Source organism: Rhinoderma darwinii, chromosome 6 (assembly GCF_050947455.1).
Source record: "Rhinoderma darwinii isolate aRhiDar2 chromosome 6, aRhiDar2.hap1, whole genome shotgun sequence".
Lineage (NCBI taxonomy): Eukaryota > Metazoa > Chordata > Amphibia > Anura > Rhinodermatidae > Rhinoderma > Rhinoderma darwinii.
This window is the reverse complement of record NC_134692.1, coordinates 143,346,013-143,361,504: the sequence shown is the minus strand read 5'-3', so window position 1 is coordinate 143,361,504 and position 15,492 is coordinate 143,346,013. Positions and strand designations below refer to the sequence as shown.

General features: G+C 45.5%; 1 protein-coding gene across 1 annotated transcript; it reads right to left on the bottom strand.

Annotated features, from left to right (window-relative positions):
• Positions 1-6,479: 6,479 nt before the first annotated feature.
• On the bottom strand, positions 6,480-15,480 carry SPNS1 (SPNS lysolipid transporter 1, lysophospholipid). The gene is made up of 13 exons (XM_075830824.1): positions 15,373-15,480; positions 14,541-14,810; positions 13,105-13,170; positions 11,786-11,922; positions 11,419-11,570; positions 10,839-10,905; positions 10,367-10,509; positions 10,132-10,284; positions 9,271-9,460; positions 9,126-9,191; positions 8,917-9,015; positions 8,073-8,244; positions 6,480-7,348 (listed from the first exon to the last, which is right to left on the bottom strand). The coding sequence occupies exons 2-13, from the start codon at positions 14,782-14,784 to the stop codon at positions 7,254-7,256; spliced, it is 1,584 nt and encodes a 527-aa protein (XP_075686939.1). The 5' UTR covers positions 14,785-14,810; positions 15,373-15,480; the 3' UTR covers positions 6,480-7,253.
• Positions 15,481-15,492: the final 12 nt, after the last annotated feature.

Genomic DNA, 15,492 nt, shown 5'->3' with positions numbered 1-15,492 from the left:
CCGAAGGAAAGGCAGTAGTATGTGGCTACTACTCAAGACTGTTTTCTTCTGCTGAGCGTAATTACTCTATTGGAGATTGGGAGCTACTGGCCATCAAATTGGCTCTGGAGGAGTGGAGACATCTTCTAGAAGGCGCAGCTCACCCCATCTTGATCTACACCGACCACAAGAACCTTACCTACCTTTAGTCCGCTCAAAGACTGAATCCTCGTCAAGCCAGGTGGTCGCTGTTCTTCACCCGTTTCCAGTTTCTGCTCCACTACCGTCCCGCTGACAAGAATGTGAGGGCCGATGCCCTGTCTAGATCATTTGAGACGGAAGACACGGTGGAGTCCCATCAGACTATCATAGACCCGTCCTGCGTTGTCACCGCTAATCCGCTACAGATTAGAGATATCCATCTGGGGAGAACTTTTGTTCGGTTGGCAGACAGGAGAAGAATTCTCCGCTGGGGACACAGTTCTAAACTGGCTGGGCACGCTTGTGTCCGTAAAACCCAAGACCTGATTGCTCGTCACTTTTGGTGGCCCCCGCTACCTAAAGATGTTCTGGACTTTGTCTCTTCTTGTACGGTGTGTGCCTCTAACAAAGTTCCTCACTCCAAGCCTGCCAGCCTGCTTCAACCTCTGCCTGTACCCAATGCCCCTTGGCAGCACATTGCAATGGAGTTCGTCACAGACCTTCCTCTCTCAGCAGGATGCAACACCATCTGGGTGGTGGTGGACCGCTTCTCTAAGATGGCATATTTTATCTCGCTGACCGGCCTACCTTCTGCTCCCCGACTGGCGAGTCTCTTCATTCAACACATCTTTCGCTTGCATGGCTTGCCTCTTCACATGGTGTCCGACCGGGAGGTTCAGTTTACCTCTAAGTGCTGGAGAGCCCTCTGTAAACTCCTGGATGTGAGTCTGGACTCTTCCTCAGCCTATCACCCCCAGTCCAATGGACAGGTTGCGAGGATCAACCAGATCATGGAGAATTATCTCCGCCACTTCATCTCTTCACAGCACGATAACAGGGTACAGCTTCTTCCATGGGCCGAGTTCTCATAGAACAACCACACAAGTGAGTACATCACTTCCACTCCATTTCACATTGTATACAGTCAACATCCTAGAGTCCCTCTTCCTGTGTCAACTTCATCTCAGGTACCAGCTGCGGACTCTGCATATGGGGACTTCCTGCAAATCTGGCAACAGACACGGTCCTCTATTTTGCTGGCAGTAGATCGCATGAAGCGAAAGGCAGATACTAGGAGAAGAGAGCCGCCTCAGTATCTACCGGGGACTAAAGTCTGGCTGTCCTCTCGAAACATTCGCTTGAGGGTACCCTCATACAAATTTGCTCCCAGGTTCCTTGGTCCTTTCGAGATTCTGCAACAAATCAACCCTGTCTCCTATAAGCTGCGGCTTCCTCCTACCCTCAGAATCCCCAACTCCTTCCATGTGTCCCTCCTGAAACCAGTGGTCCTGAACCGCTTCAGCAAGACTTCTAGTTCCACAGTTGCTCCCAGCGGTCCTTCTGATGTATTTGAGGTAAAGGAGATCCTGGACTGCAAAAGGGTAGGAGGAAGGACTTTCTATTTGGTGGACTGGAGAGGGTTTGGTCCTGAGGAGAGGTCCTGGGAGCCAGAAGAGAACCTCAGTGCTCCTACTCTTATTAAAAAGTTCCTCTCTCGCTCTGGCCCCAAGAAGAGGGGGGAATACTGTAGCGTCCATGGACGTGAGCCGTCGGGTTTACTCGCCTACCGACGCCCGCAGCCATGGATCCGTGAGCGCTGATCCCCATCTCCTTCCCAGGAGACGCCAGCGCTCACTTCCGCTCCGTTCTGCGGTGTCCCGTCTCGTGCCCGGCCTTAAAGGGCCAGCGCGCACACAAAGGAAATCGTCATCATCATCAACTGCCATAATTTCCTGGTCTATAAGAAGGCCCCAGGCCTTCTGATCCTTGCGTGAGCGTTGTTAGTCTATCCCAGTCTGTCTCGCAAATGGTCCCTTAGTATTTCCCCGTTCCAGTCGTTACCCGTGCCCTGTTACCCATTCCTGTATTCCGTATTGTTCTTGTTCCTGTGCCTACCAGTGTTGGAGTCATGTCTACTGCACCTGCTGTCGTTTGCCACGTCCAGTGTCTTCTGCTACATCGGATGCTGCCCGCCACGTCTGGCACTACCTGCCGCACCGGCCTCCATCCGTAGTGAAGCAACAGCCACCGTCTGGACTAGTTCAGGTACCCAAGCATTGCTATCTACTATTGACTTTCGTATAGACTGTGACCTGGTCAGCTGCCTCCCCGCTACGACGGAGCGGCCTAGTGGGTCCACATACCCTGTGACCGTGACAATGCTTATTGCTAATTAACCTGTCTCTGCTTGATTGTACCTAGAGGACTAAAACCCATGTGTTCTGCTGCCAAGGACGATCAGGAAATAACTACTATAATACTGACTCCTATAAACAAGAATATAACTACTATAATTCTGCCCCTATATACAAGAATATAACTACAATATTGCTCCTATATACAAGAATATAACTACTATAATACTGGCCCTATATACAAGAATATAACTACTATATTCTTGTATATAGGGGCAGTATTATAGTAGTTATATTCTTGTATATAGGGCCAGTGTTATAGCAGTTATATTCTTGTATATAGGAGCAGTATTATAGTAGTTATATTCTTGTATATAGGAGCAGTATTAGTTATACTCTTGTATATAGGGGGCAGTATTATAGTAGTTATATTCTTGTATATAGGACCAGTATTATAGTAGTTATATTCTTGTATATAGGAGCAGTATTATAGTAGTTATATTCTTGTATATAGGGGCAGTATTATAGTAGTTATATTCTTGTATATAGGGGCAGTATTATAGTAGTTATAGTCTTGTATATAGGGGCAGTATTATAGTAGTTATATTCTTGTATATAGGGGCAGTATTATAGTAGTTATATTCTTGTATATAGGAGGCAGTATTATAGCCGTTATATTCTTGTATATAGGAGCAGTATTATAGTAGTTATATTCTTGTATATAGGAACAGTATTATAGCAGTTATATTCTTGTATATAGGGGGCAGTATTATAGCCGTTATATTCTTGTATATAGGAGCAGTATTATAGCAGTTATATTCTTGTATATAGGAGCAGTATTATAGTAGTTATATTCTTGTATATAGGGGCAGTATTACAGTAGTTATATTCTTGTATATAGGAGCAGTAATATAGTAGTTATATTCTTGTATATAGGAGCAGTATTATAGTAGTTATATTCTTGTATATAGGGGGCAGTATTATAGTAGTTATATTCTTGTATATAGGAGCAGTATTATAGTAGTTATATTCTTGTATACAGGAGCAGTATTATAGTAGTTATATTCTTGTATACAGGAGCAGTATTATAGTAGTTATATTCTTGTATATAGGAGCAGTTTTATAGTAGTTATATTCTTGTATATAGGGGCAGTATTATAGTAGTTATATTCTTGTATATAGGGAGCAGTATTATAGTAGTTATATTCCTGTATATAGGAGCAGTATTATAGTAGTTATATTCTTGTATATAGGGAGCAGTATTATAGTAGTTATATTCCTGTATATAGGGGGCAGTATTATAGTAGTTATATTCTTGTATATAGGAGCAGTATTATAGTAGTTATATTCTTGTATATAGGGAGCAGTATTATAGTAGTTATATTCCTGTATATAGGGAGCAGTTTTATAGTAGTTATATTCTTGTATATAGGGGCAGTATTATAGTAGTTATATTCTTGTATATAGGGAGCAGTATTATAGTAGTTATATTCTTGTATATAGGAGCAGTATTATAGTAGTTATATTCTTGTATATAGGGAGCAGTATTATAGTAGTTATATTCCTGTATATAGGGGGCAGTATTATAGTAGTTATATTCTTGTATATAGGAGCAGTATTATAGTAGTTATATTCTTGTATATAGGAGCAGTATTATAGTAGTTATATTCTTGTATATAGGGAGCAGTATTATAGTAGTTATATTCCTGTATATAGGAGCAGTATTAGAGTAGTTATATTCTTGTATATAGGAGCAGTATTATAGTAGTTGTATTCTTGTATATAGGGGCAGTATTATAGTAGTTATATTCTTGTATATAGGGGCAGTATTATAGTAGTTATATTCTTGTACATAGGGGCAGTATTATAGTAGTTATATTCTTGTACATAGGGGCAGTATTATAGTAGTTATATTCTTGCATATAGTGGCAGTATTATAGTAGTTATATTCTTGTATATAGGGGCAGTATTATAGTAGTTATATTCTTGTATATAGTAGTTATATTCTTGTATATAGGGGGCAGTATTATAGTAGTTATATTCTTGTATATAGGAGCAGTGTTATAGTAGTTATATTCTTGTATATAGGGGGCAGTATTATAGTAGTTATATTCTTGTACATAGGGGCAGTATTATAGTAGTTATATTCTTGTATATAGGGGGCAGTATTATAGTAGTTATATTCTTGTATATAGGGGCAGTATTATAGTAGTTATATTCTTGTATAGAGGGCAGTATTATAGTAGTTATATTCTTGTATATAGGAGCAGTATTATAGTAGTTATACTCTTGTATATAGGGGCAGTATTATAGTAGTTATATTCTTGTATATAGGGAGCAGTATTATAGTAGTTATATTCTTGTATATAGGAGCAGTATTATAGTGGTTATATTCTTGTATATAGGGGGCAGTATTATAGTAGTTATATTCTTGTATATAGGAGGCAGTATTATAGTAGTTATATTCTTGTATATAGGGGCAGTATTATAGTAGTTATATTCTTGTATATAGGAGCAGTATTATAGTAGTTATATTCTTGTATATAGGGGCAGTATTATAGTAGTTATATTCTTGTACATAGGGGCAGTATTATAGTAGTTATATTCTTGTACATAGGGGCAGTATTATAGTAGTTATATTCTTGCATATAGTGGCAGTATTATAGTAGTTATATTCTTGTATATAGGGGCAGTATTATAGTAGTTATATTCTTGTATATAGTAGTTATATTCTTGTATATAGGGGGCAGTATTATAGTAGTTATATTCTTGTATATAGGAGCAGTGTTATAGTAGTTATATTCTTGTATATAGGGGGCAGTATTATAGTAGTTATATTCTTGTATATAGGGGCAGTATTATAGTAGTTATATTCTTGTATATAGGGGGCAGTATTATAGTAGTTATATTCTTGTATATAGGGGCAGTATTATAGTAGTTATATTCTTGTATATAGGGGCAGTATTATAGTAGTTATATTCTTGTATAGAGGGCAGTATTATAGTAGTTATATTCTTGTATATAGGAGCAGTATTATAGTAGTTATACTCTTGTATATAGGGGCAGTATTATAGTAGTTATATTCTTGTATATAGGGAGCAGTATTATAGTAGTTATATTCTTGTATATAGGAGCAGTATTATAGTGGTTATATTCTTGTATATAGGGGGCAGTATTATAGTAGTTATATTCTTGTATATAGGAGGCAGTATTATAGTAGTTATATTCTTGTATATAGGGGCAGTATTATAGTAGTTATATTCTTGTATATAGGAGCAGTATTATAGTAGTTATATTCTTGTATATAGGGGCAGTATTATAGTAGTTATATTCTTGTATATAGGAGCAGTATTATAGTAGTTATATTCTTGTATATAGGGGCAGTATTATAGTAGTTATATTCTTGTATATAGGAGCAGTATTATAGTAGTTATATTCTTGTATATAGGAGCAGTATTATAGTAGTTATATTCTTGTATATAGGAGCAGTATTATAGTAGTTATATTCTTGTATATAGGGGCAGTATTATAGTAGTTATATTCTTGTATATAGGGGGCAGTATTATAGTAGTTGCGCTGGTGAAGTTTACATTTAGCTTCGGCTGCCTCAGGAGGTCTGATCTTTGTATGTAAAAGAAACATTCCCTTTAAAGTCCTTAGAGAACGTTTCTCTTTTGTGCAATGACCCGTCCTGCAGGGGACAGTGGATCTCACACATGAAGTATTGAGGCCTCAAGTCTAAGACAGCTGAATGATCTTGAAATAGCTTCATCTAGTTTTCTGACCAAGAAATGCGCTCAGAGCAGTCGTCACTTCCCCTCAGTCATCTTATATACAGCCAATCACTCCGTAGGGGGCGACACTGAGCACAGGAGAAAGCTCCTGTCCACAGTAAAGAGAACAGAATCCTGAGAATTGATGGGAGTAACATTTAGTACGATGAAATAGGGGGAGCCACAGATTGGAGACCACAGATATATCGTTCCTGGGAGGACTCTGAATTTTCCGCAAGACGACAAAGCTCATACGATGCACCTGAAACTCCCATCATGCGTTAAGCAGGTAATACTGCAAAATTGGACGCCACCAGTCTGAATGTATGGAGTAGATGTCGCTCTCATTCGGCAGATAAAAGGGGTCCGGTGGAGAAATAATAAACTAGAATTGCAGCATTTTTCATTTATTTGGTGCATGGAACGAAGACTGGCAAATAAAGCGCCAATACGACGTCCAGGACCAGACACGGGCCACCTGCAAGCAGTGATCCAATATTAACCCACAAGGTGCCAGGTATAGGCCCTCCCTTATTCACTCCTCCCCCACATTAATACTCAATGACCCGCCAAGGAAACGATCTCAAATTCATGAGCGGACGCCCCTAATACACGAATGAGAAGTTCTAAGAATTAACACCATGGCCCGGAGGCCTCAGGACCCCCAGAAGAGCCCAACAATGAGTCTTCAATGAACATCTTGACCGCCAGTAGCCATGCGTTCCTTACTCCCCTCCCCCGGCAGACGCGCACTCTTGGCGGTATTGGCTTGAGATGGTGTTTTTGTACCCAACAAACATCTGTATTTGCCATTAAAAAGTTTAACATTCAATGTTCTTAAAAGAAGAAAACCAAAACCCAGCGTCTTGGGACAGCCAAGCCATTATTAAATAAGGGACCGTAAAATCTGGCGCAGGTCCTGAGGACTGTCCAATACGAAGAGACGGTGGCGCTGGAATACTAGGGTAGAGATGGTAAAGACATGGCCGCTCTCCCTCCCCCGCACACCTGGGTATCATCTTCGTCAGTAGCAGATGACATACGAGACAAGATAAATAATAGAAGTTCCAAATCCCACCAGTAGGAGTCAGGGGCAATTAGGATGCCGACCTATCAGGTCCAACCAGGAGTCCCTGTGCTCTGTCCCTTGTGACCCTCAAGGGGTTTATATGAGGACGCTGGACACTGGGACCCTGGTGGATCTTCCACGTTTTGGGACCACAATTCTGTCTTCAATCGTCTCCGTCTCAGAAACCAGACCTGGAAGTGAAGACAGCAGAGGTGACGGGTCTGTGACCATTTTGGCTTCCATTTGGATTTCATTTAAATACAACATTGAGTAACTTTGCAGATTTTTTTTAATGAAGTACTAATCTAGCGTGACATCCTGGCTTCTTCTCTAGTCACATCCAGAGCTGCATTTACAATTCTGCTGCTTTCCTGTAAACTCTCAGGCTCCAAGAACTGAACAGAGTATAGTATAGATACAGGAGTACGCTCTGCTGTGGTGCATTATCGGAGATGTAGTGAGGCCCAGTACATGATGGCGTCTCATAGCACGTTGATGTAGGATTTTAAGTAGTACATACTGAATGGGGTGAGATCCATAGATCCTGTATATTGCATATCGTATCCCCCTAAAACAGGGGCCAGCAGCCTTTGGCACTCCAACAGTTGTAAAACTACAATTCCCAGCATGCCCCGACAGCCTTTGGCTTGAATAATAAAGCCTTTGGCTGTCAGGGCATGCTGGGAGATGTAGTTTCTAAACAGCTGGAGTAGCGGAGGTTGCTCTAAAACATCTGTATAACTGGAGCATCGATATCCTCAAAACATTCAAACAAAACCAACATGGAGGGAACCTGCTGCACCTGATGTGCTGTCTGTACTGGTATGAGGAGGACATCCTGGGAGATACCGGCTGTGATATCTGTGTGTGTCTATGGCAGCCTTTCTGCAGGAGGCCTGTGTACTCAGAACGCACCTTCAGATACCATTTCCGCCTTTTTACGATCCTTCTCGATGAAGAGGGCGGTGGCCAAGAAGAAACCTCCTCCCAGGGCGCCCACAAATGCACAGACCATGAGGGCGTACTCCAGACTGCGGAATGTAAGAACGGCGGATTCCGGTTTTCCTCTGCTGATACGGTCAGATATCTGAGGATGAGGACGCGTATATTTACGCACTGAGTATTACACGTCACAGAGGATCAGTAGCACTTGATATACATAAAATTAAAGGGGTATTCCCAACTGGAAGATGCCATAACATTATGATCAGTGGAGGCCCCGCCTCTTAGCTCCCGGCGATCACTAAGATCACTTTGGCTTATTCCCTGCACAGCGTTGCTCCCGGCCACCCAAAAAACGGCAACACAGCTCCAATCAGGTGAATAGGACGGCTGTTGATTCCCTGCACTGGTGATTGGGGAGCGCTGCTCTGAAGTAATGCTGCTCCTTCACTCTGAGGATTGCAGTCAGACCTCCACCGATGGTATAGGATAGCGATATTTCTATTGTGGGAAACCCCTTTAAGGTCCCTGCCTAGTGTCCTCTTCCCTAAAAGTTGAGCGGATTGTAAAGGGGTCCTGAATACGGGACCCAGGACACCAGCTGCTGTTTGTTCCCACCGCAACTATCTCACAGGAGGAGTGGAGCATTACATGGGTGTTTGTGTAGCGGCTCTCCGATGTGACTGATAAAAAGGTGTGACCCCCCCCCCGTCATTACCCCATATAACTTGCAGGACACACACATGAACCCTCAACCTTATAGATAAAACTGATCGCTCGTAGACCCTTTAGGCATGAATATAGGACCACTACTCACCACCCCGATGAGATAGGGGCTCCCGGCATCACCCAGCAGGTGGGACACCATTATCTGCATGGCCTCTGCTGTGGAGCGTCTCGTGGGAATCACCACATACTGAAAGAAGAGGAGAACAAGGTCTGTATATAGCACAAGAAGAGATACATGGACGACCGGATATATAGGATTTCAGCTACGACAGGGGGACGCCACGATGGGTCACTCACCAGGAGGATGTCGGCCACTATGGCCCAGTTCAAGGACAGCAGCGTCTCCCCGATGAAGATGAAAACCTGCAAAAAAAACACAGTGAACGGGGGCTGGGGAGCACGACAGGAGATTATCCGTTACCCTGGATCAGAGACTACTTACATAGGTGGCCACAAGACTGGTGTCCGCGAAGGCCAGAGCCAAGTAGAGGAAAGGGGCGGAGCTCAGCATCCCGCACGCACAAACTATGGGGTCCGCGCGGGGGTTCACTTTGCGGTATCGTTTACTGATCTCCACTCCGGCTCCAACTCCCAAAATGCCGGTGAGAACCGTGATCAAGCCAAAGATCAAACTGCAAAGAAAGACGCGGTGAAGTCATCGCCGGGGGCTCTCCAGGAATAGTGCACACGAAGGACAACAGGGCCGACCACGACTAGTGCGCAAACTCACTCAATCTTAGGGAAGACAGGGTCCACAAAGGTTTGCCCCCCTACAGCATCAACATGTGCCCCCCACCCCTCCCCTGAAAGATTGATTGCTCATGTCTGCTCTGAAGGGATGGGATATCTACATGTTCTCCCGCCTCCAGGATTGATTGCTCGTGTCTGCTCTGAAGGGCTGGGACCTCTACATGAGCTCCCATCTCCAGGATTGATTATTTCTGCTCTGATTGGCTGGGAGATCTACATGAGCAATCAATCTCAGAGGTGGGAGCTCTTGTAGATCTCCCAGCCAATCAGAGCAGACATGAGCAATCAAGCCTGGAGGTGGGAGCACATGTAGATATCCCATCTGTCGTCTGCTCCAAAGGGATTGGATATGTACATGTACTCCCCTGCAGGATCGATTGCTTATGTCTGTCTGCCTGCCGCCGCCTTGATACACACAGGCCCCTCGATAGACGTGTCCGTTCAGAGCAGACATCAGAGCACACGGGTAACAATATCTCCTCCAGCGGGTCCCTGACATCAGCCAATACGATAAGTATGTTACACGCTGCTCACACAGTACATAGGCCTTTACCTGTCGTCATAGTTACATATCGCATTCTGACATGGCTCCGTCTTGTATAGGACGGCGCGCGCACGCATCAGGTAAGTTGGAGCCCAGAGGGCGAGGGCGCCAGTCACAAACGCCACAGTCGTGAATCCGAGCGTAGAAAGCATAAAGCTCCGGCTAGAGTGAGACAGAGAAAGAGACGTGAGGGACACTGGAGGGACAGAGCGGGGACCACCATCCCTACACAGGAGACACCCACTTCTTCAGTAGCGCCTTCACATCCGACGTCCAGGGAGTGTGGCTCAGGGGTTTGTCGGTTTTCCTCTCCACAGTTCCTCTGGGGGGTTCCTTCACAAAGAATACAAGCAGCAGGACGGCAATGAGGCCCAGACCCGGGGTGACCTGTGCGGAGGAAGGAGCAGACATTAAACTCCCGATGTCGATACAGAACACCAGGCGTGGGACGTGACATTCACCCTGGTCCAGAAACAGCGCCACACCTGTCCACAGGTTGTGTTTGGTATTACAGCCACTTCAGTGGATCGGAGCTGCGTTACCGCTCACAATCCATGGACAGGTCATGCGGTTTCTGCTTTTGTATTCCTGGACAACCCCTTTAAAGATGCGGGAGATGACAAATTCCCTGCAGGCCCCTCTCCCATCTATTCCAGGGGTCAGTGGTTGGTGTCTATGATAGAAATGGTGAAGGATCCCGTCGGCCTCGCACTCACCCGTAAAGCCCAATGCCAGTCTCCGGTAGCGCTCGTCACCTTGGACCCCGCGATGTATCCGAGACCGCTGTAATAGGAAGAATTTCAGGCTCAGAATTCTCAGTATATTTTCCATTCAGGAACCTGGGAAAGCTGGGTGAAAAGCCACGCAGAGAACATAACGGTGATCGCGCCGGACGTCACCCAGCTTTCCCAGAAACAGAAAACATGAATAAAACAGAATATTGAAAGACTTGAAAGAACCCACACAAGTTCTGTAACTCCCGGATATACTTTGTGTTTCAATTCAAAACCATTTTCACGATCTCTGCTTGCAGTCAGTGAACAGAAACATTCTTGTTTACAGGCAAAAAAACCTGTCCTGATGAATATTTCTCACGGCTGAGAGTTTGTTACAATTGTGACAGATCTTTGCGCAGTAAACACAGCAGCACAAATCTCTCCTGTCCGGATAGTTTGTTACAATGTATCAGTGCAGGTCACATGTATTATGGAGCTCAGGATGGTCTAGACTGGATACAATTGTAACAAACCCTCAGCTGTATAAGCGCTGGCGTCTTGGTTTACACAGGACACTCACCAGCCTACTGGAATGGCGAAGTAGAAGATGGACAGCATGCGGCTGCGCTGGTCCGCCACAAAGAGGTCAGCGATGATGGTCGGGGCGATGGTGGAGTAACTGGCCTCTCCGACTCCAACCAGTCCTCGTGTGAAGAGGAAGAGGGGAAAATACTGGAGGACAAGAAAAAACAATATACGCTCACATCTGCCTTTCAGAGGCCTAGGAAAGCTGGGTGACAGCCTCCGGCAGCGGTATTGGCAGCAGCATTGGTTGTCACCCAGAGATTACTGAATGGCGTCCAGACAGGAGGGGCGACTGGAGGGCTGAGGGTTACTGGAGATTCTCCATCTTGGGGAGGGGGTTTATTGATGACTGAAGACGTTACCTCCTTGGGAATGAAGGAGCTGCACAGGGTGACGATCGACCAGAAGGAGATTCCTGAGCACATAATGTATTTCCTGTTCCAGCGATCGCCCAAATATCCGAAGACTGGAGCCAGCACCATGTAGCTGCAGATGAACACTGGAGGGGGAGGGGAGAAGTGACGGACACATCCAGGCGTTAGTGATTATTAGAACTAGAAGTCGTCACATGTACGGATTATATAAGCCCCGCCCAGCTCACCCATCAATCATCCGTGTGGAGCGCCACTAGGGCCGGGCAATTAACCGAAAAATAAATCGAAATTCAGCGCAATTAATTGATATCTTACAAATTTTGGTTTTATCAATTCTTTTGTCCCAGTTTAAACTGTATCTGCATCTTCAGGACGCAGATACAGTCCAATGGTAGAGCAGGGAGCCGTAATGTCCCTGCTCTACCGGTCACTACATATCACCGGACGCGAGGCAGTGACGTCATCGAGCCTGACTGCAACGTGCCGTACAGACCGGAGGAGCAACCGGACCTCCTGCACTGTTGGAATGGGGTTAGGGGAGTATATATATTATTATCATCATCAGGCACTATTGGGGGCAACTGTGGGGGCATTATAGAGTGTGCAGGACTTTATACTGTGTGGGGTACATATATGAGGGCAGTGTAAGGGGGCATTATACTGTGTGGAGGGCGGTGTCGGGTATATTATATACAGTAGTATACAGCAGGGGCTCAGGGGATAATAAATTCAATGGCGGATCATATAAGGGGCGTGTCATGCAAAAAGAGGTGTGGCCCAAATAATCATTCATTAATCGTAATCTTTTTCCCCCATTCGTGTTTACTCCACAAATCTCATGTTACCTGGAAACCATCAACAAGCAGGATAGCTGCTTCTGCTGACAGATCTCATTATATAAATGAAACAATTTTTGGGGTTGTCTTATGAAGAAAACGGTCTATACGCTCTATTAGGGGCTTATGGACATCATAGAGGGTGGTCCCCCACCTCAGGAGCCGGAGCGGAGGGCCACAGTCACTTGAAATGTCTGACTGGCGGCGGCTGTTTGGAGCAGACTTGCGGCAATCAGCTGATCGCCCCGCCGGCTCCTATATTAATGGTAACTAAACTGTCAAAAAACTTCTGCCATGTCATAGTGAAAGGTCAGACGTTTTGATCGGTGGGGTGTCCGAGCACTGAGACCCCCACCGATCGCTAAAACAAAATGAAGTGACCTGATCGTGTGGACTCCTGAGTCCTCGTCTTCTGGGCAGGTTTACACCTCACACTGGCGGCCGGTGACCGGACCCGACGCCACTACTGACCTGTTTGTACCAATCCGGAGTCGCTGTCATTGATCTTGAAGTCGTCCTTCAGGATCGGGAGAACTCCTGTCAGGAACAACAGATGACATCACTAATACATCATCAGAGGCACAAGCCGGGGTCCCCCTCCCGTTACCTACACGTGACGGCCCCCACTGACATGTATGCGGGTGAATAGACATCAATAGTCACACAGACACAACTCTTTATTCTGGGGGTCCCTTTAGGAGAGCCCCTCTAAGGGGGCAGCAGGTAAACACATGACCAGACACAGGTTCATCTCGCCATCAATGGTGGAGGGGTCCTTGTCAGGTGACAACCCAGAGCTCCTATTACTTAGTTAGAAGGACCCCCAGCAATCAGGGTGATCTGTGGGGAAATCAGTTAGTAAGTGTTGAATCTCCCTACAGCGCCACCGCAGGAGAAATGAAGCATTACACAGTTCAATGGGCGTTTTGTGTAGTGAATGGACGCGCTGGGTCCTCCAGGGAGGGACTTTCTTTGTAGCCGCCCTCTGCTCGGGCCGGTCCCTCTCTTTTAGGTCAGGATCACGCACAGTTCTGATGCAGTTGTTTTTTGTTTTTTTTTTAAGTCAAAGCCAAAAGGAAGGAAAAGGTATAAAAGAAAAGACTGACGTATGTAGAAGATTTTTTTTTTTTTTTTCAAGAAACAGCGCCCCCTCTTGTCCATGTGTCTGATATTTACTTGAATAGGGCAAGGCTGAAATATCGGAAACAGCCAAGGACAAGAGGGGGCGCTATTTCGGATTTAAAAAAAAACAAAAAAAAAAACAATCCTTCCTTTAAAGGGACCGGTCCCCTCTCCTGACGTGTTTTAGTAAATACTTGTATTCCCCATGAAATAACAATTCTGGAGCATCTTTTCTTAGAAGTCTATGTTGTGCCGTTCCTCTGTTACTCCTCCTAGACACATATGATGATAATTGGGTGTTATCAGTTGGGGGGGGGGGGGGGGGGGTGTCCCTACACAGACAGACACCGTCCAATCAGGGCTGACAGATAAGACTGTAGGGACACGCCCCTATGACAAGGGGAATGGTAACACCCAGTTGTGAATTTATTCATACATTTCCAGGAGGAATAACAGAGGAACGGCACAACGTGGACAGCTAAAAGACGCTCCAGAATTGTTATTTCACGGGGGAAACAGACGTGTCGGGAGAGCGGTCCCTTTAAACACCAAGAAATCCTAAATCTCGTTTTAATTTCCCTTTAAAGTGGCCAAGTAACGTGCGTCTCGTCCAGCGCGCCGGGTGCGAATACTCCAGAAGATGTCGGGGGAGGGGTCATCATCAGGGGCCGCCTCGATGACATGACGATCACTTTACAAGGGACTGTCTGAATAGCCGTAACCGCCCCATCCCCCATTCCCTTTCCAGCTGCCGCCCTGATAACCCAGACCCCTCCCCCACTTACCGGCGACAGTGAATCGGTCCATGTAGTTCAGCAGGTTAACGTAGAAGAGAATCCCCACGATGGCGACAGAACGTTTGTAGGAGATTCCGGTCAGGGCGTGAACGTCTCGCGTTCCGGGGCCGTCCTCATCGTCGTCGTCTTCACCCAGCGCACGCGGAGGAGCTCCTGTGGCTTTCACCTCGTCCACGTCATCCGCCTGCGTCAGGAACGGGGTGGTGTCAGCGTGATCATGGCGGGACGCCATCTTGTCAGACCCCCAGACTGTAAACACTGGGCACAAAAGTTATTATTGTTAGAGGATAATCCCAAATCTGAACATCCAGACAGGTCAGTCCACCCCAGATACAACCACTGCTACATTATTGCTGATTAGGCATCAGCCTGGAAACCATCAGCAAGCAGGCCAGCTATATGCAAATGACTACACAATGTTATACCGGTGGTTGTAATGTTATGGCGGATTATATATATATATATCCGAGGTGTATAGGAGGTGAAGCACATGACTGGGCCGCACATCAGCTGACCAGGCAGAAAGATGGAACTAGAGGGGGAGGGGCATGACAACGACTACTGAGGTCATGTGACCTGAATGGTCTTTCTTTTTTACCTCAAGCTATGAAATGACGCAGCGACCCCCGTGTGTTGGAGCTGCAGAGAATAAGTGACCACACAGCTGTGCACGACCATTCCGCTGCTATAGAACTACAACTCACAGCATGCCAGTCGCGCTGAGACTTGTGGTCCCTTTTCAGCTGGACCCTCCCCCTCTGTGTAATATTGATGTGAGGACACGGGTCGTGACCAGGTCTATAATACAGCGACAACTCACCGGCTCCGTCCGCCGCTTATTCTCTATCCATCGCCATTTTGCAGCTACCAAGTCATGTGACTGCAATGTCGATCACATGACAATGACTGATAAGCGCCCGTCCTGCGTCTGACGTCATCG